Source organism: Xiphophorus maculatus, chromosome 22 (assembly GCF_002775205.1).
Source record: "Xiphophorus maculatus strain JP 163 A chromosome 22, X_maculatus-5.0-male, whole genome shotgun sequence".
In the NCBI taxonomy this organism is placed as follows: domain Eukaryota; kingdom Metazoa; phylum Chordata; class Actinopteri; order Cyprinodontiformes; family Poeciliidae; genus Xiphophorus; species Xiphophorus maculatus.
In genome coordinates, this window is record NC_036464.1 from 26,850,395 (window position 1) to 26,872,244 (window position 21,850).

General features: G+C 37.6%; 2 protein-coding genes across 5 annotated transcripts in view; one reads left to right on the plus strand and one right to left on the minus strand.

Moving 5' to 3' along the window:
* nckap1 (NCK associated protein 1) overlaps positions 1–3,610 on the plus strand; it is a 43,179-nt gene extending 39,569 nt beyond the window's left edge. For all 4 annotated transcript variants that reach the window (XM_005809520.2, XM_005809521.2, XM_005809522.2 and 1 more), the window contains 3 exons: positions 598–707; positions 953–1,042; positions 2,234–3,610. In XM_005809520.2, coding sequence (XP_005809577.1) covers positions 598–707; positions 953–1,042; positions 2,234–2,350 — 317 coding nt within the window. In that variant the 3' untranslated portion in view covers positions 2,351–3,610. The remainder of the gene's footprint in view (positions 1–597; positions 708–952; positions 1,043–2,233) is intronic.
* A 4,067-nt stretch (positions 3,611–7,677) lies between these two features.
* On the minus strand, positions 7,678–20,298 carry ppp1r1c (protein phosphatase 1 regulatory inhibitor subunit 1C). The gene is made up of 6 exons (XM_014472692.2): positions 19,576–20,298; positions 17,380–17,437; positions 16,241–16,278; positions 15,456–15,510; positions 11,528–11,731; positions 7,678–10,046 (listed from the first exon to the last, which is right to left on the minus strand). Exons 1-6 carry the CDS (start codon positions 19,810–19,812, stop codon positions 9,991–9,993), a joined length of 648 nt encoding a protein of 215 aa, XP_014328178.2. The 5' UTR covers positions 19,813–20,298; the 3' UTR covers positions 7,678–9,990.
* Between the last annotated feature and the right edge of the window lie 1,552 nt (positions 20,299–21,850).

A 21,850-nucleotide genomic window follows, 5' to 3' on the forward strand; every position in this document is an offset into this window, starting at 1 on the left:
ACAATTTTTTAAATAATTTTTTCCCCATATTAGCTTGTTTATTCAGTATGATATATTAAATCTTGTGCATTTCAATAAAAGCACCAATCAAGTGAAAGTCAACTGAACATTTTCCCCAGTGGAATCCCTCTGTTGTAGCTAAATGAGGCTTTTGATAAGCTATCAAAGACATTTGTCACTCAGAGGATGAATTATGAAGACGCTGCCTCCTAACAACCTTGAAATGAAAGGCTGGCCTGTTAATAAGGGCCTTCTAAAGAGGATAATAAGTTATCAGAGGCTCGGCTCTGGTTGGTATGCAGACCGCGTCTCGGCCGACAATTGGTTTCGCCGCCACCATTTCTTTGTACACGGCCTCATTACCGCTGCGTTAGCCGTCCTGCGAGTTCACAATTCCACCCTGGTGCCTCCCATTTCACATTTATCTGTTATCTCCATTAAACATACATGAAAGTTCACAGTTTTTCATCTGCTCTGTCAGTTCCACATGAAGCATTTCTCAGGTCTGGAAGTTAGACTCTTTTTGATGGATTTCAATAAAAGAAAATAAAAAAAAAAAAACTCCTGGTAACAGTTTGTATTTGCTGCCCCCTACAGGCCACTGCAACAACATCCACTGTTTGGCCAAAGCCATCAATCAGATCGCTGCGGCTCTCTTCACCATCCACAAAGGAAGCATAGAGGACCGTTTGAAGGAGTTCCTGGCTGTAAGACAGAGAAATTATTTGATTTTAGTTTTAATGCTGTTGTCCTAAATAGTTGTTTTTTTCCTGTTAAATTTATGTCACCGTGGTATCTGCGCAGAACACAATGGTTCAGTCTTTTAGGCTGGAAGAAGGTTTTAAAAAATAGTATTTGTGTAGTAATAGTAATAGTATTTTTTTTAGCAGATCTCTGTAACAAATGTTTCATGAAGCTACAAAAAAGTGTCTGTCTGGGTCTATATGTGCAGCTGGCCTCGTCCAGCCTCCTGAAGATCGGCCAGGAGACGGACAAGATGACCACACGAAACAGAGAGTCTGTCTACCTGCTGCTGGACATGGTGAGTGGACGCTGAAGACAGGAGACTGGACACACATGGGCTCCTTCATTTAGGCTGCTAGTGAATTATTTTAACTGCTCTTTTTACACTGGGAAATGATTATATTTTAATTTTTATTTAAACAATAATTATTTGCACTTTTGAATGAATAGTGGATTTTTTTCTAATTGGCACCGTCAAAGTTAAATATGCAGTCTAAAACATGTATGTGTATTTAATATGGTGTTTAAAAATACTAGAAAATTTGAACTGAGAATGAGCTGCAAAGGTCATTAAAAAAAAGCTGAATTTTATATCTTGTTAAAACAAGACACTTTTCTCTTATATCAAATTATAAAAATATATTCCTCTGACAAATTACGACTTCTTAAAAATTCCTAAGGAGCTTCTCAATGAGCCTCCTTCTTGTCACCCTGTTTTGTCTAGACAACACTTAAAATATTCCAGAGATGTTGCTGTTGTGCTGCTACAACCTTTTTTATTTAAACAAGAAGAGATTTAGATTTTAACAAGATAATAAATCTCATTGTAACAGAGAGTTTTCTCAATTTAATCAATCAATCAATCAAATTTTATTTGTATAGCACATTTTAGCAGCAAGGCATTTCAAAGTGCTTTACATCATAACAAACACAGAATCACAATGCAATATAGAATCAATCATTAAGTCAAGTTACATCAATAAATTTGTAATTGATTACATTTCAAATACAATTCTAAACAGGTGGGTTTTCAGTTGAGATTTAAAAGAAGTCAGTGTTTCAGCTGTTTTACAGTTTTCTGGAAGTTTGTTCCAAATTCGTGGTGCATAGATGCTGAAAGCTGCTTCTCCTCGTTTGGTTCTGGTTCTGGGGATTTAACAAGTTTGGTTTCTCATTTTAACAAAAAACTGCTTCTGAATTTATTACCAACAGTTGATGGTAGTTTGTCTTTTAGAAATAGACTATTTAGTTGTAAAAGTATCTGGAATATTATACTGTTTGGTCAAAATGATAAGAAATGTTTGAGAAGAGTAAAAGTGAGGCGTTCAAACCTAGGAAAACTGTAAAGTCTTTGCCTATAAAATAACTGATTTAAATGAACTTGACCAACTCTGGAATCACGCAATCAATTGTTTTTAAATAAAAGTCAAGGGCCTTAAAGAAATCATTAAAACATGTTTTTTTTGTCATTCTTATTCTGTTCTCTCAGATTGTGCAGGAGTCTCCCTTCCTGACCATGGACCTGCTGGAGTCCTGCTTCCCTTACGTCCTGCTGAGGAACGCCTACCACGCCGTCTACAAACAGAGCATCAGCGCCAGCGCATAGACGCGCAGCAAGCGTGTGGCCGAGGCGCCGACATGTACATACCAACACAAACACTACCGCGACACGCCGGCCCAACCAGGCCTCGGCTGAATCCTCTAAAAACCAACACTATATCTGCAAAAACGTTAACACACTAAAGAAGCCGCTAATTACTTTAACCAAAACACACACACACACACACACACACCTACAGCTGGATGACCTGAGGGGGGATCAGTGTCTTTATTTCTATCATTGTTTTCCATGATGTTGCTGGGGACCATGACCACTGCAACACCTAATATACAATGTTTTATTGAACAAAAATATAAAGATATAGTATATATATAAAGCTGACACTGAAATATTCCTTTTTCTTTCTCCTTTATTTTTTAATTTTAATAGACGTTTTGAGATTTCTATTGTCGAGCTGAAACTTCTCTGATGATTTGGATGCTTACTTTTTGGGAATGCATTGGTTCTGATGTGCGGTGGAGGTTCTTTTGGTTGTCGAGGACGACGGGTCGACGCCGAGAAACACGTTACTCATAGGTTTCCACACACTGACAGACATCTTGAACTGATACTTACCTAACAATCTTTCATCACATAAAAACCGTACATTTGTATAACATGGTGATGCATTTTTGGATTTTTTTTTGTTTGTTTTGTTTTGTTTTTTTCTAGGTAGTGGTAACACAAACCTTTTTGTGGGTAAAGATATGCTATCTGTATTCTACTTCGATGTGAACTGAACCTGTCTGTTTTTAATGTTTCTGTTTTATTTTTATGATGATGACAATGATGACCATTTGCCAAATGTGTTAACACTAAAAAAAAAAAAAAAAAAAAATCTTGTGTATCAGGGCTTGGAAGTGGTGAAGTGTTTTATTAATGGTGTGTGATGCCTCTTTTTTTTTTTTCTTTTTTTTTTAAGTGCGACTGTGCGGCAGCTTTGTTAGCAGGAACAAAAACTTTGAGGGAACAAATGACAGGAACGGCTGCAGACATTCCCCTCAGCTGTTCCCTCTTCGGAGGGCCTTATCGGAGCAGACTTGGTGTTTTCCTCGCCCCGTTTTTACACTCGTGAAGTTGAAAGCTGAGCATCCACACTCCGAGGTTTTATTAATCCGTTGTGCTTAACTTTATTAACAGGAAATAAATTCAACCAGTTCCTCTGATGAAAAAGCAACTCAAACGCTAATCCACCTCTGACCTGTGAAACTACAAAAACCTGGAGCTGCAATAAGACTAAATAAATATATATATGTAAACACTCCTGGTGGTGTTTTCACTGGATTCTTCTTATCAGCTGTATATTTACAGTTTGGTATTAGGATTTAAAGGGACAAATGAAAAACATCTGCAGTATTTTATTTTAATTGTCACATGTATATTTTTTTATTTTTATCTTAGTGTGTGTTTATATATATATATATATATATATATATATATATATATATATATATATATATACTTTTTATTTATTTAGAGGTTCTTGTATAAACAGCATATTACCCTTTTAACCGTCCTGCGATCTTAGCGCGACGCTCAGGTGGAGCACGCAAATGTCAGTTAGATGTCGGGTGTGTAACAGATCATGAATTGGTGTAATGCCAGTATAATAACTAATTACACACGTCTGATAAGCAAACATTTAGCAATGGAGTAAAATGAAAGATTTTAACAGAGTCCACACCTCATTTCCCCACAGCTGGGGTCCAGACCCTCTGGATGGAGTAAGGTGCAGAACAAGGCCTGGATTTTACCAGGCTACTAATGATCTGGTTATGTTGAACCAGGAAAAGAAAGCATGAATACCAATGATTGTTTAGGACAGACTTTAACTTTACATCTGTTTCAGGCCTGAAACAGATGGGACACCACCTGCTTATAACAGCAATGGTTTCTGATGGATCTACTGACCTGTAGAGCAGAGGTAAGTACAAAATGTGTAGTGATTAAAAACAGTTAATCATCCAGAAGAAATCTTTTGATTTGGATCTGGTTTGATACGAGTGCATTGTATTGAAAATGGCTGGTAGGGTATGTTTGGCACCAGAGAGCATTTGTGGAGTATTAATGGCAGCTGCTAGTGTGCCCAACCTTTAAGTATATAAAGTATATTCTATTCTACTCTGTTCTATTCTACTGCTTAAACATTAAATGAAGGTGACCAGGTAGAGAACAGCTCCTAGATCCATTACAAGCTACTTGGGGCCACATTTTGGGTTTTCACACAGCCAGGGGGTCATATTCTACAGTTATCTGGGAGGATACAATGATTCCACAAGGACTTCTTTCATTGAAATCACACATTATTGTAGACTAATTAATCTCAGGTGTATGCTGTGTCTGCTGACTGTCACTCAGACAGTCAAGGTTCCTGCTCAGTTTTGAGATGTACAGTTAACTCCAAAGTTATTCACACTCCTGTCAGTACAGCTAATCAACTATCATTCAGTTGATTAGTTTCTAATTGGAAATATGTTTCTAAATAAAAATATGTGTTTCAAAACATAAAGCAATGTGAAAGTAGCATCAGTTTTGGGGGGGAGGCCTTTTTGTCTTGCATTTTGTTTTAAAAGGCAAAGGTGGAAACAATGGTTTCCACCTTCCTTCCCCAATGATCAACAGAAAAATCTGTTGCAGCCTTCCAGTAATTATGATTGGTTGACCAGATTTGTACTTGTTTTAACTTGTATTCTGACTCAATGCATCTTTGGTGAGGACTTCCAAGTTTTAATGTGGGAAAGTGTCTCACCATCACCCTAATGTGCAGCTTCCTCCACAGACTACAGTTAGGACTCTTGACTTGAGTCTGTTAACGTTTTAGCTTGAAAACATTACATTTATGTATTGTCAGAAGAAACTGAAAATAAATAAAAAAAGATTTAAACACAAATCCACCAAAACAACACTTTTGATGATTGCAAAAAATAATTTTGAACATTTTTGTTTTCACTCTTGTATGTTGGTTTCTTTTAAATAAAAGCTATAAAACCATTTGCAGATGGTACATATTTCTGCGGAACAGTGGAACGAAACCTGGGTAAAAAAAAAAATAGAGCTAAAAACTAACCCAACCCAGAAAGAGCCCTGCTGTCTGGCAGAAGCCAGCAGGGGGCACTCTATTCAAACTCTTACTAAGACTCAAAAACAGCTTGTTAACGCTTTGTATGGGTGTTCAGGATAATATGAAATCAGATGCACATTGTATGTTCAAAATATTATCCTGCTGAATCTGCTCTTATTAAAAACAGTTTATGTAAAAACATGTAGTCAGTTAAATATCACTGCCTGATGTAGAAATTGCAAAGGCACAATATGATAACATGTTGTTCATCTTGTCTGAATTAGTAAACACTTCAGGGTTTTTCAGAGTGTGACCCTGATACCAATTTAAGAATGGTAGAAATTATCCAGGACAGCCAGTTGTAAAAAAAAAAAAGACTTCTTTTTTTTTTTTTTTTAGGTTAGTTTCACTTACAAATAAAAACTTTAAAATGGAAATGTTAGATACAACATAAACTGAGTCTTTCATGAATCACATTGTTTTTCATTCATTCTAGTTTCATAGTAAGTCAGAACACAAACATCAGTGGCTTTCACTCAACAGCAGACTTTGATGTTTCCATTCATTAAATGGGGCTAAATACAGTAATTTTGAAACATGACCCAAATCCCAATCTAATTGATATGTATCTTTCCTTTTCATATTTCATTTACAGATTCATTTTCTGTTGAGGTCTGAGCACTTTGTTTATCTTACTAAAATATTGTTTAGGTGTGACAAATTTGTTTAGTTTTAGTTTTGTTCTTTTTCTTTTTAAAAAAAGTGTTTTTGTATGTCAACGTAAGTTTTTGCTTAACATTTCAGCAAAGGACTTGCTGTAAGGACTTGAGAGCAAATTTGCCTAGCTCTTAAAATGTACACCATACATGTAGATGGGAAATCATCTACAAGTATGGCATACATTTAATTTGCTAAGCCAGGCTAAGCTAGGCCAGTTGGTGGCTGTGGGGTAAACACTGCTTCCATAGCCTGACTTTAAAAATGCTCTAAATTGCCATTTGAATTAGCAGAGAGAAACAGAATCTCTGTCTCTAAATTCTGGGAAGAAAGTAGTTGTGTTGGTAGGATGTTCAGCTTATGGAGGCGGTCAGTTTACCGGGCAAATAGAACCACAGGACCAATTTGTTCCTCATGTGATGCTTTGCATTTCAACTGACAAAAGACATCCTGAAATAAAGATAAGTGTTTTTGTTACAGTCACATGTCTTTTGTACATGCCTAGATAACAACATAAGTAAAATAAGAAAAAGAAAAAAAGGCTCATTTTATCCCACTCTCCCTGCTAACTAAACTAATATTAGCTCAAGCTAATGTGTCAATTAAAACTGGAAGTGGGAGAAAATCATTTTTAAAGTGTCTATTTTTATTAAGCTTTTTACGGTTTCATTTTATACATAAAATGAAAATATTAATATTTGTCAGTTTAACAATTAGTTTTTCATTTCTTTCAAATCTTTGTAAGTTTAGCTAACTGCTATAGCTAGCTAACGTTGCAGAAAGCGGCTAATTGACAAAGAATTAAAAATGCACACTTTATATCCTAAGCATTTTTTTGTTTGCATAATCTTGAAACTTAAGAAAAGTCTAAAAACGTACAGCCTCAAATTCTTTTCCGTCACTTTTTAAAGGGCATTTGGTTGCCTAGTTGTCATATAGATTAAAAACGAAACACTTAACAATGTAAGAATAGAATGGGTGAACAGAAGAAGTACACCATTTTGATTTTGTACTGTCTCTCAGAATAAGCTCACTGATACAGATATAAGGGTTGGAACAATAAGTGTGTAAACTGATAGTTTGTGTGTAGAACATGATGGTGAGATGCTTCTGGAAAACTTCAGCAGGTACAGTTTGTTTACATGCTCACCTAAAAAAAAAGGATTTTCTTTTGTAACACTGTGTGAGCTATCACTCTGATAGATTCCCTGTCATGTTAGTACTATATTTGATTTGATGTAGGCATTCATCTTGATTTTTCCAAGCTTCAAAATATATGCCTGCTTCTTCTGTGCTGAAGTATCTTTGCTGCTGGTGACGATCAGTCATCCCTGATGGCTGCTTTCCCCCTCTTCTTCCTCAGGTACAGTTCTTTCCAGTTTACCTTCATTAAAAAAAAGAAACACAGTCACCATCACTAGACAATTTTTTCCTCCACTTAGTTCAGGCCAGTGTTCCACCCTGATGAGCTGATGCATTTATTTTGCACGTTAGCTAACTATAATATCATCAAAAAGTTAACTAATTTCAGCAATTTAGTTTGAAATGTGAAATGCATAATTTATGCTCAACTTAAGCAAATAAAACAATGTGAAATTTAAACTAGACTTGAGTAAATGTGAATTTTCAATTTCCTCATTGAAAAATTCCATTCAACAAAAAGGTCAGGAGTTGAATTTATCTCTGTGTAAAGATTTATTTTCAGACAAATGTCGCATACAGATTATGAGAAGATCACCATGCCCTAGTTAGAGAAATGAAATGTAAATGAATTATTATGCAGTTACCCATATCTACTGACAAGCAATACAAGTAACAAACCAAGCTAACAACAATAACAAACACTAAAAAATGTCTTCTGCTGTTGAGCAGACTTCTAATTGAACTAAGACCCAAGGTTATCCAGACTTAAAGTATTTCATTAAACAAAAGATCTCTCCTTAATCTGTTTTTTTTCTGATCTAAGGGAAAGGGCAGGGAGGATCTTTGAAGCTCTCAGTTTTGACAGATTTCCACTTTCACAGCAGGCAACATGAAAGGTCTCTCCCAAATAGCAATTGGGGAATGTTGCTCGCTCTCCGGATCTAATGCCTTGTTTCCACTGAGCGGCACGTAACGGGTCAGTCTGATCTGGTACGCTATGTTATGGTACCAGGAGACAGCTTCCTCCACCAGGTGGACTCTCATTGGTGAGGTAGAGTTAAACACCTAACAAGAAGATTTTCTGTTCAGTCAACAGACAGTGTTGTGTAATGCCAGTAGCTTCACACTAACCACATTACAATTGTCCTCAGAACTGTAGGAGTCCAAGGAATATTGTGGTATTAGTCACACAACATTCGGGCTGCTTTTACAAAGTCAGCAAACAAAATAGCGTACCATACCACAACAATACCATCCCAAACTCTGCCGAACCGCTCAGTGAAAACGAGACATAAGGCTGTTGACATTAAAGGAATATTACAGTCCAGCTTTTTATTTCTTCGAACCTGTCGGTCTTCAGGTTCCCACATGACATGTGACATGCTGTGCATACTCTATGAGCTGCGTTGACTTTCCACACATGGTTGGGATTTTGTAGTCAAGTGCACCAAATATGTGGGACCTTTAGAAGGAAGGAGCGAAGGCAATAAATGTTTGTCCAACAGATTTGGATGATTCTTTGGATCCCAGGCGGTACCCACTATCAGTTTTACAGAGTTTATATGTGGGAGGTTCACCAGTGGATGATAAAGCAATACAAGTAGCTCAGACAAGTCATTTCTTGGTTTACTGCCAGACAAACAGGTGATGTTGATTAAGACAAATTGAATGATTTTCTAAACATTCTGGGAAATTAGGCCAGACTTGAGGAAGCCGCATCTTGTTTACACACATCTCACATTTGCAAGCCTCTTTTTTACTCCTGGATGTTCCGGCCACATCCAGGAAGCAGACGACATGTAGGTTCTCCTATCAACCCCAAGCATGAGAAATTTCAACTAAACTTTATCAGACGAGAGATCTCTCTCACACAAGGCCCCAGAAAATCCCCGTAGGTATGAATGAGGAACTTTTTAACTTATATTCATTGTGGTTCCACAAACACAGATCAAGTCAACAATTCTTTGGGTGTTTTCTTGGAATCAAAGTCAAAATTTAGATGAAAATTCAAAAAAAAAAAAAACATGTATATTTAAATTCAGACCAGATGTACAGATAGCATAAAAGACAAAGCAATACAAACGACAATATACAAGTAACTGAAAACATCTTTTTACCATTCTTTCAGTGGTCAGATCTCTGGTAAATTTATTTTCTTTTGTATTTTTGGAGGATATTGTGCCTGAGGGTGTTCAGTCTTTTGGGGCCCATGTCTACTATAAGAATCAGTGGGGGAGTTTTTTTTCTTGCTCCCCATACACTCTTGTTTAGAAAAACATTGAAGTTATTTCAGCTGCTAATGCAGCAACATGAACACTGGGTCTCTCAGACGGCCGGTACCCGTCCCTGATGGTTGACTCTCTCATAGGTTGGGTTTGTTTAGATCATTTCAAGGAATAACAGTGCAACTTCAGAACATTTCAATTTCATCCAAACTTTTTTTCATATTATTCTAAAAATAGAGGACTTAAATCTGCCTTATTGTTTAAGAAAACACTCAGACATTTGTTTGCCCTTAATATTGATTTATTCACAGCCACATTTTAAAAATTCAGACTGACCCAAACGAACCAAAAAAAAACAAAAATAAAAAATGAAAGTAGTAATTAAGTGCTGGATATTAGCAAAGTAGAGCAGTATTGGAATAAGTGGTAAAGCAGACAGGAGAACAGTTGGTTAATGAGACACAAAAGGACAGAAGTGATGTTAGACGAAGCAGAAGCAGCTATCGGGAGATGGAGTCGGGGCTGGACGCTTCTTTAGCTTTGGTGATGGACAAATCTGAGAGGGAAACGTGCAAAAAACCACAAGAGAAGGAGAAACCGAAAGGGAGAGACAGAGAGTTAGTAGCAGCAGTAGAGTTTTATCAGGACAAATATGAATGCTGTTAAACACTATATAGAACGACTTGGCTTTTTAATCTTACGACAGTATTAGGGTCACACTAAGTAAATTAAAAATTAAAATGATCAAAATAAAGACATGCTATTACAAGAATAAAGTTATGACATACAGTCATAGAAGAGTAAAATCATAATATTACCAGAGTATAGTTGTATGACAGTAAAGTCAAAATAATGAGAAAAAAGTCTTAGTATTAGAAGAATAAATTCATAATATTGTGAGAATAAAGTCCTTGTATTATGAGAATTGTCATAGTATTACCAAAAAAAGTCATGAGAGGAAAGTTGAAATAATAAAATAAAGTCTTAAAATAAAATAAAGTCAAGAATAAATCAGTAAGATTATGACTTTAATCTCCTAATATTATCACTTTATTCTTGTATTTTGACTTCACTCTAGTTAGACTGTATTCTTGTAATATTATGACTATATTCTCATAATTTCATTTTTACATTTTTATTTTTTCTTAGTATAGCCGTAGTACTCCGTTGTATAATCTTAATATCATATGTTTGCTTGCAAGTGTAGCTTTTATGGCTTTGGAAAAAAACTAAAATAAATTTTTATGCTGCTTTTTGTAAAAAAAAAAAAAAAAGATCTTTACAAACACTAAAGGCCTATTTTTTTGTTTTTGTTTATTGCTGACATGTGGCTTTATGTCGCTCTACACGCCAGAGAAAAACAATCTGATAAGAGCTGCTTTGACATAGTGAATCACAAGTGACCGACAAATTCCTCCAAAACTGGAACATTGTGTCTTCGCTTTGGAAAGAAACTGTTTGTTACAATTCATGTGAATAAAAGAAAACATTAATGATGTTTTTTTTCTAATAAACTATTTTTTTCAACATGAGAGCAGTGACACTGAGCAGAGGAACATATTTTAAATATGAAAAAAGGGACAAGCTCACAGTAGAATTTACTAATAACTGATTACAACTGTGTACTTTGGCATTAAATAGTAATGAAAAATAATAACACAATTGGATTCTGTAAAATTGAATAAATATTAGATAATATGTGTGAACTGGCACCTTATGAATAAACAGAACTGCACAGTTGTAGATCTTACTTTGTGAATTTTGTATGCATTTATTTTGTTAAAATGTAACTTTAAAAAAAATATTCTTGAAAAATGAACTGTGTTGCATCTGTTTTTGTAAGTTAACAGTAAATTTTTCAAACACCAGTTTGAGTTTATATTTGCACTTATTTTCATTTTTATTTGAGGCCAATTCTTCAGACAATAATTCTGTCTAAAATACATAATGCAAACTATATCTCCTTATCAATCCAATGAATTACAATTTATAAAGAAAAACAAAAAACGTCCTTCTTTGATCTAAGAAACAATTTACCGCCTGAGCTCTTGTTCTCTGCCACGCCTCTCTCCTGATTGGTTAACAGCAAACACGCCTCATTCCCATTGGCTTCCTCTGGCTGATTGTGATTGGCCCACGTGTAACCGGTGGCATACAGTTGCGCTGTGATTGGGCTCAGCTGGCTGTCTGTTTCACAGAGCCCCGCCCCCAGGAGATGTTGCTCCACCCCCAGCCCAAGGTCTGAGGAGAGAACAGCACCTCTAGTGGAGAGACATTTGAACTACAGGTACAATGCTGCAACGTGGAAGCAGTCTTTTTAAAAAAAACTAGGGAAAAACTATAAAATAATAAGTAAAGATTCTAACTGAAAAGAGGAAAGAATACAAGAGTCCAGTAGTCCAGTGCGTTGGTTAGAGCATAAATATTCTACGTTTCCAGGTTTCAATCCAGAGGTTTACATCTCTCTGGATTTTTAGCATTTGTAGAAAACGCTGCTGTTTTGCAGTCTGAAATAGAAATACACCGATCCAATATAAATATCATGCCTGATCCATGAGGGCAGATCTATTCAATATAACTCTGTGCTTTGTGCTCTAAGCAGCATCATGCTTTATTATTTATTTTACATCATATTAAAAATTCCTAAGAGCACTTTCTGAACTACTCAAAAGGTCTGGTAGTTTATTTCACAAGGTAGTCAAAATATTGTTTCTGTCAGTTTCAGTTTATTTATTATTAATCTTAGATTAACTGCTATACTCCTGTTGTTTTTATTTTTTGTTTCTTGTTTGACCAAGCTTGTGAAGCTGTTGGTGTGCTGTACCGGTGCAGAGTTATTAAATAAATTTGTAATTCAGTTCATTTATGTCTGTGTATCGAAACAAAGAAACGTTTTAAGTCAATTCAGCACTTTCTTTCTGTATTAGTGTCGGATGATACTAGACCTCAGAAATCGGTACCAGCATTGCTATCGGAAGAGAAAAAGCATATCTGTGTATCCCTACTTTAAAAATATTACTATCATACTAAACACAAGAGAGAAAAATGTGTTGTTCCTAATCCCTCCTCCTCCTGTGTTTCTGCGCTGTGAGCCAGTCCAGGTCTTCCTGAGTGTTTGGTGCGTTGGCAGTCAGTCACTCAGGAGGCTTTTAGCAGATTCACTTGGCTGGGATCGATTAAAGAAAAGCTTTTACACTCTGGCTCTTCCCAGAATCGAGTCAGCGCTCTTTACGTGTAATCATGTGTTGCACATCTTCTTTCCCCTCGTTTTTTTTGTTGTTGTTTTTTTGAACATCCACCTTTTCCAACATGCAGTTTATGTTAAATGTATTAGAGAAAACCCTTTTATTTAACCTCCTTCAAACTTCACTGCAGGAAGTGATTCTGCTTTGCTGCAAGAAACGGTTTGATGAATTATTTACAGCTGAGAGCCATCATACAGGTGCACTTTGCATTGTTTTGTTGCCATAGGATGAGCTGAAGCTCTTTGAAAAGTGATAAAACTGTGATGTTCTCACTGCGCAAACTTAGAGCCACTAATTCCATCAGGACTGAGGAGCTGCACTGCCTTGCAGAAACATTCTGATGCTTTTGTTCTTTTCTACATTTAGCCATAATGCGACCACATTCCTATGCTTTATTATCGGGCTGTTGTGCAATAGCCCAACTGAAAGATTGTGAAGTAGAAGAAAATTATGCATGATTTCCACAAATACTTTAATGAATCTCATCTGCAGTTAGAGCTGCTATCTTCTGGGGAAATATTTCACAACTTTTACACATCTACAGACTGAAAGTGTCCAAAAACGTAATTTTTCAATTGCAGCGTTTCCATTTGAGAAACACCACAATTGAGTGTTTTCTCACTCAACTGCAGTGAATCTAAATCCAAATGAGAATGCAAGACAAAAAAATGTAAAGTTCATAGATTCACTCCATCCAGCCTCTGTGAGTTTGAGCTGTTGTGCTGGACAAAAGGTTCAGTTTCTAGCTGCTAGAAACTCTCTTCTTTGTTGATTTTTTAATTTTTTTTTATTTAGGAGGTCCTGAGACTGGCTCTGATCTGTTAACATAAGGGTTGAATAAAAGTCTGGAGAGCTATGCTATTCCATCTCAATGTTCTGCTCTTTCTCTACCCACGACCTCCTATTTCATGGTAACAGATTTACCTCACATCGTAGTGTTACAATAATATTAAATAAATTGTGTGATTATGAAATGTGTTCCTCCCCAGCATCACACCACCAACTGGACTCCACTGACAACAAGACCAGAGGCTAAAAAAAGAAAATAAAAAAAATCGAATCCAGTCAGAAAAAACAGAAACTAGGAAAACAAGTGAAAAAAGCACAACATGTCAAACAGGAAGTAAAACACAACCAAACAGGAAGGAAACCATCAGACATATTAGCTGAAATACAACTCTCAGCAGATCCAGTGATTCTAAACATAAATAACATACATTTGATCTCTTTTCCTAGAATATCAAAGAATTTTATCGTTCTGTTACTAAATTATGGCACAAGTAGACCTGATATAAGTGGGACAACAATGATGCCTGCACAACTTTCTGAGACAAAATCTGTTTATGTTTTTATTAGATTTACCAAGTGCTTTATTATTACCACAAATTTATTTAATCAGGAACAAGACATAAAAGCAATTTTAGATTTAACAGAAACCATTGTCCAGTCTGTAGACTAAGCTAAAGGCTAATTAGCTAAAAGCTAATCATAGACCCAGTCCTTGGTTAGGTTTTTAAAAGTGAATCTGAAAATGTAATAACACAAAGAAACCTAATTAATATTAAGTAAAATAAGATTTCTATACAATCGAGGTGCTAACTTGTAAAACTACCTTTACAAAGAAACTTATCAGAAACAGCAAAATGAGCCTGAGAGAGAGAGAGAGAAGAAAAGGTTCTGAGCAGTGTGGGCTGTTTGGATTTGAGCCTTTTGTTCACATGAGTTCCATTCTCAGTTCATTCCCTCTCTGGAGACTCACCACAGACCGACTGTAGTTTTCTGTCTGATCACTAATCTTTAAAAATTCTGACTTGCCAATGCTGATTTTGGCAAATACCAATTGTTTTTGGTCTGAAAATCTACTAAAATATATCAAAACAGTTGCCAAGTTGGGAACAGTGGGGTGACTATTGTTAACTGCACATGACCTGTATGTAGTCTTCCTCACAGCAGAGCATAAACAGTGGCTGCTTTTCAGATCTTAAATGTATCATGTATCAGCCCAAGATTAAAGCAGCAGTATGTAACTTTTATAAAAAAAACCTTTTTTACATATTTGTTAAATTTTTCACCATGTGTGGAGACAGATAATCTGTGAAAAGATTTGATCCTGAGCTACTCTTTCATCACTCCCAACCAAAAACAATCAATCACAGCCAGGAGGAGGGTCTTAGCGCTGTCAGTCATCCTCATGAACACGCTACTCAATGTGCTAATGGTGGAGAAACAATTTACCGTTACAGGAAAACCGTTAATCTGTCGTCACCAGTGGCTATTCTAACTCGCGACTCTGCTAGCTGCAGCGTTGTGGGGACAGAAGGATGAGCAGCGCCACATGGAGTGTGATTGACAGTGCAAAGATCCGCCTCCTGGCTCTGATTGGTGGTTTTTAGTTAGAGGATTTCAGTTTTTTTCACAGATCATCTCTCATACCATACTGACACAACATGGTGAGCTTAAAAAATATGTCAAAAAATATTTTTTATTAAACTTATACACTGCAGCTTTAAGAAAACCAGGGGGCGATTTATCATGTATTTACAACCGTCTGTTATTTTTATCCAGCCTCTTTAATGATCAGCAAAAAAAAACTTTAAACTGAACCAGAAAACTTTCCCTCTAGTTTTCTCATTTTCTCTGTTCTCAAAATGGTTTTCATTCATTTTTACAGGAATGTTGAACTTTTCTAACCGATATGAAGTCAGGATAGAAGTGTTTACCTTTCATTGATGGGGGGGCGTATGTGCTCTGCTTCCTCTGAGCGCCGTCTGAGGCCTGCAAGACAAAACCCCAAAACTACTGAGAATCCCCCCGAAACATGACCTTCTGGGTGAGTTCAACTAATTCTGACTGTGAGCTCATAAAAATACTGTATGTAAAATAAATTTAGAGGGAAAGCTGCTCTGCAGTTATTTGTTTCCACATGCTGTTGTGAGGCTTTAGCTGTGTAAAAATCTCTAACATGAGTTGATTCAACACTTGAAGAAACTCAGTATGACAGTAAAAAAAAAAAATCACTAATCATTCAAAAATGTGCTTGTCTCATTACAAATGATTTCTTTTGTATTTTAGGAGTCAATGTCAAACAAAGATAATCTGAAGAAACGCAGAATGCAGTTTTTAGGCAGCAGTTTTATGAACAAATTGAAAAGCTCTCCAATGTAACCTGCGCCTGTGTGAAAACAGAAATATTACCATGATAAATCTATAAGTAACTATGATTATGTATATTTTTAGATTCAGTTTTCTGGTCAGATTTAGCTGGGATTACTTGTTAATCAGGACAGATTACAGATTTAGTTTCAGTGTGAGGTGTAGTCATAGTCTGAGCCTCAGACGGACCTCCAGCTTCCAGCAGCTCTGTGCTGCTTCTAATGTGACGGGGTGTGTGTGTGTGTGTGTGTGTGTGTGGGTGTGTGTGTGTGTGTGTGTGTGTGTGTGGGTGTGTGTGTGCGTGTGTGTGTGTGTGTGTGTGTGTGTGTGTCATTACAAGCTTTTTCCAAACCTGTGGCTCCCCGCTGGCGTTTTGTTGATCTCCAACATCTGCAGGAGAGACAAGCAGATGTTCAAACCGATCAGTAACAGATTCCATCCGTTTACTCTGATCTGTTGTTGTTCTCCACATTTTTCGCGTCACTTTGCCTGATTGTTGTTCTCCACGGCCTTGAAAGCTGTGGTTTACTATTCTGGATAACGGCCTGTTAGAGCAAGGTTTCCACAAAGTTCTGTTATAGACGTTCCAGGACTTGATGATTCAAAAACTGATCATTTCCTCACATTTGAGGAAATGATCAGGAAAAGAAAGCAAGACAGAAAACAGCGACATGTTTAAAACACAAGGTCATTTAGGGGAAAAGTTACAAAAGATGTTTAAATATCACATTTGACCTTTGCTGATGCTGCACCTTTTTATCAATAGCTAGTATAAAAATGACACTGTCAGTCAAAAAGAACAAAATTGTATTTATTAATATTTTAAAGCAACAACTTTTAGGTGTTTTTGTCTCATTTTAAAAGTATGAAAAATAAAATGGACAGATTTGTCCTAATCAAAATATCAAATAGACTTAAATCCTAAAAGAAATCCTAAATGCTAAAAAGTCAAATTCTTTTTAAATTCAATAACCTTTTTAAAGAAACATCCCAATTTATTTTAGATCAATTTATTTATCTTAGCAAAATGATAATAAAGTAACAGCTGCAGAGTTCTTGACCTTGTTTCCCGACTGAGATCATGAACATGTTTTCTGTTTTTCCAGCTGCCAGCAGAAGGAGAATTGAAGGAGTTAAAAATCGACTCATTGAAATAACGAGGCAAAAACCGAGATACATTCCAGTCTTTGGCGTGAAGACGCTGGCTCTCTTTTGGGTTCAGTTTTTATGTTGTTCATGTTGAAGAAACAATCTAGCAGTTGTCTGGGCTGCAGCGCTGGAACCTGACCCTCTGAGTGAAATCAGGCAGATTATTTCATCAGTCGGTTCCTCTGTGGAAGGATTTACAGGAGCTGAGCGCCACACACACACAAACACTGGTTCTGCATCCATCCGTCCAGCCTGGACGCTCGGATCACTTTACAGAAAGTAATCTAATAAAGCTTCCATTATTGCAGCTCCATCTCCCTCCTCCTCCCTGTGTCTCCTCACCTGTCCCAGGTTGTCTGTAGATCTGCAGGGTGGCGGGGGTCGGTCTCCTGCGGCGGATCTGAGGCGAACACACAATCCAAGTAAAACGTAATGAAATCAATCACAAGTTGAGCTGGGAAAACATTGCTTTTGAATGTACAGATGGAAAATACATTCGTTAAAAAAAAAAAAAACGTATTTAATTGCAGCAGCAGAATTTCACCTCTAACATTTATAAAACTCTAACCTTTAAGTTGAGTGAATTTATTTAGTGGAGAAAATCCAATAGTCCATATTTTTAACAAAATCTCAAGAGGCCCTGCTGTCATTTGCTTTGACTGTTGCTTCACTCTTTGCTCCATATCTCTCTGGCTCAGGAGTGTCCAAAGGGCCGCTTGTGGCCCTCTGAATTAATTTTGGCCCAGTGTTATTCATCACTATCCCATTGAAAGACCCAATGACCAGCCCTTTCTGGTGGAGTCTACCAGATTTAGAATTTTAAATTTCAAAGAGTTCATAATGTTACACACTCTAGGATCCTGAGTGTTTTGAAGAAACACTAATCATTAATCCTCCACCGTTTAACAGTGACCTCCAGGTCCTTTTCCACCTAATGTTCCTTCATTTCACACCTAGCCCATTTTGTCAACTGCTAACAAGCAAAGTCTTAGTCTCATCAGGCCAAAACACACAATTCCAGTTATGCCTCGTTTCCTTGGAGCGGTATGGTATGAGTTGGATCGGAAGACTATTTTATAGCCTGCTGTCTTCACCAAAGAGTTTCCACTACCAGTTGGACTCACTGACAGGTGAAGTTTACCCCAAACGACTGAAGTGGTTTCAGCTACGGTGCGGTCCAGGTCAGTGGTTCGGACCTCTGTCACAATGTAAACAGACAGAATTGCATAGCGACCTGTACTGTACTGCTCAGTGGAAACCAGGCATAAGGCTCAAAACACACCGTATGCATCCAACTCCCAAAACTCCAACCATGAAGGTTTTAACATGACAGTCAGTCTACAAATTACTGGACTCATGAGAATAAGTTTTCACATGAGAGCATGTACCAGGAATTGTCTGGCGATAAGCTCACTTTTTCATTTTGTTCTGAACTTCTGAGGTCCTACCGTCGTTTAAGTACTCTGCTTTTTTTGCGAGTAATTTTTGTGTTTTTCCCCCAAAGCAGATGCGTGTCTCGCTTCCTGTCTCAGGCTCAAAACACACCAGATTTGTTTTTTCATCCGATTTGATGGAAAATCGGGTTGGTTGAAGTACGCAGCAATTACAACACGTTAATGTCAGTGTGATCTCACAGAACACTAACAATTCCCTGCAACAACATGTCCGACAAAGACAGACATGAGATCCATCTTGTTGGAAGCTGCATAGGGATTTGATGGGGATGTCATGAGTGAGACAGGAAATGAGCTAATAAAAGATAAAGAAATAGATAATCTCTTAACAAAATGATTTAGTTTTTTATTGTAAGGCTTTTGATCATCCCTTCCAGGAGAACCAATAAATATGTTCAATATCTGTATGTTAGCACAGTTATCATGTTTTGTCAGAAATGAGCTTTATGTTGAGCGAAGCCCCCAAATACAACCACAGCAGGAATCTAAACTCTGATGGATAAATTAGCAGCTTCTGTCGACATCCGGCCTCCAAACAGGAGCCACCAGTTTAAACTCATGACGTTTTAGGATTTATGAAAGAGCAGCTTCTGTTCCTTCCTTGTGGAGCCTCCATTCACATGCAAGCTAAAGGAATATTACACAATGTTTGGCCTTTTCTGGTCCTCCACCAGATTTCTACACTTAGAGAGTTCCTGTTTACTCTTGAAAGAGGTAAACCATCTGGAGTAAATATGGTATTAATCTTGTGGATTAACCTTTCTGCGTCTCCATGGAAGGAAAACAAGGGAGACCCATTGAGTTGGGAGGAAGCAGCAGAATAAATCAGCACAGAGCTGATTAAAATTACTCAGGATTTTGGTGGAAATATTTAAATCTTCTAGAAATGGGCATAAACACACACCAGCTTGCAAAGCTTACAAACAAAACTACTCTCAGTCGCACAAATATCAGTTGTCATAGCACTGCATGCTGCTCTGCACCCACACACAAAATTCCAGGCAAGACTCACTATGAAGCAGCTTCATGTGTATGAACCCTCTCCTGCCCCCAGCAAACATCAGAAACATGCAGAGAAACTCACATGTTCAGCAGCCTGTGGGTCAATCTGTCCCTGCAGGGGAGGCACAGCAAACTGGATCTTCTTTGGACTGCCGGGCTCCATTATTACTGACTGAGAGGTAGAAAGAAAGACGGGCAGAGAGAGAGAAAGTGTGAAGGAGGGAGGGTAGAAGGAGCGAGGGAGTGGCCTCTCTCTGCCGATGGGGTCCATTATCACTAATTGACAGACTTGGAGGGACGGGAACGGCAGCCAAGGCATTGCACCATTTTCCAAACCACCATCTGAGACAACGAGAAACTGTGTTGCTGTCTTGTGATGTTGAGCAGCAGCTCATGTTTACATCTTCCTGCTACTTTTATTGTCCTCAGTCAAAAGCTTAATCAGTTCTGAGTATGACATAGATTTTTATGATGGGAGAGATCATGTGACGATAACAACAAACATCCATCTTGGAACATTTGCTTAAATTAGAAACAAAGCTAATATTATTAGCAGAGACATCGTTTAGAGTCCAAAACTGACCTAAAGGAGGCGCTAGAGAAGTTCTGGCTAATAATATAATTCAGTTCAGATAATCTTGTTAAGCAGGCGCCAGCGATCGACAGTCACCTTTCCACAAAGTAAAAATAGACGAGCCGTGTCATTAAAATCTATTTACACTCAGTTGAAATAAATCTCGGGGTTTTTCAGTGTATTCCAGTGGACTGAAAGTCAAGTGAGTTTAATTCAATCCACAAACAGCCTGAGTTCACCTCTCACACACATCCACACACTGCTGTCTGCAGGGGCCTTGAAGATGTCCATGGTGGAGCCTTTCAGATGCTCCACCCAGCCTGCTGCTCCACCCAGCCTGCTGCCCCACCCAGCCTGCTGCTCCACCCAGCCTGCTGCCCCACCCAGCCTGCTGCCCCACCCAGCCTGCTGCCCCACCCAGCCTGCTGCCCCACCCAGCCTGCTGCTCCACACTGACGGTGCCTCAGGATATTCAGACAAACACATTCATGTTTGTATGACCTTGTGTTGAAATGCTTATTCATATGGATGATTTTTATTTTGCTCATTTAGAAGTTCTGGAAATGTTCAAAACAATTAAATTAACTTTAAATAGTAAAATATATATGTTAGACTCTGAACCATAAACTTCTCTTTACTCGTTGTCAAGGTAACACGTTGGGAACCTTTACGCTGCTCCATCAGGGGATAAAAAGACGCCCATAAAAATAGTTTGTTACAAACATCATTTAAACTTTATTTTCCAATAAGCAAATGTCACTTTTAATGTGTTCACTTTACAGTTACATTGATTTTAGACACAGTATTATGTGTGTATCCTGTATAATAAACAATATCCTGCATAATAAACAATATCCTGTATAATAAACATGTTTCCTTTATATTTTACTGCTGTTGATGTGAGGAGCGGCCATATTGGAACCAAAACTCCACCTTACAAGTCATAACGGTGGGCAGTGGGAACTCCAACTTAGGTGGGTGTTCCAGTTGATTTTTTGGACTGGGAACAGAATTTCCCAGTTCTGAGTACAACAGGAACACAACATATGATCAAGGGGGAAAAAAACTTGACTGTTGAGTGACTAATCAGAAAAGTAGATTGTAAAATCTGCTGTTAGCCTCTTTCTTATCGATTTTACTCCCCACCCCCATAAATACATGATCAGGAAATAGACCTCATTTTGATTGATTATTATTACAATGCTGGATTATGAGAAATGGTGTGTGTTATTGAATTGTCTTTGGGACAGATATGGTTTATGGAACACTGAAATATAGTTTTGCATATCAAAGCCAAAACAAAGGTTGTCTGGCACACGACCTTTCCCAAAGTAAACATGTGAATCATCTTTTGTACAACAGGTCAGTCACATCCAGTGTTATTGACAAAAACTAGGCAACGATTGGTGGAAGACAACGGGTGAAAGAACAGAGGAATAATGCCTAAAACAAAGAGCGAGAAGGAAAGTCCAGAGTGTGGATTCCCTCCCACCAGAGAACAGGTGGTGGGAGGGAGTCCAGGCCAGAAGCAGTGGAGATCTAAGAGTTTTGGTTGGTGTGCAGAATGAGGTACGCAGCTGAAAGTAGCAGGACAATAATCACCTGGACTAAGGAGTCTTTCTGTCTTATTCCAGCGGTCATCTTTTTCTTCAAGATGTCCTACCAGCCTAAAACCTTTACAGATTTCTGCTAATGAGCTAATATTTGCTTCAGGTGTGTTGAAGCAAAGGCTTGACCAAAAGTTGCAGGAACTCGTCCCTCAAGGACTTGGGACTCCTGATAC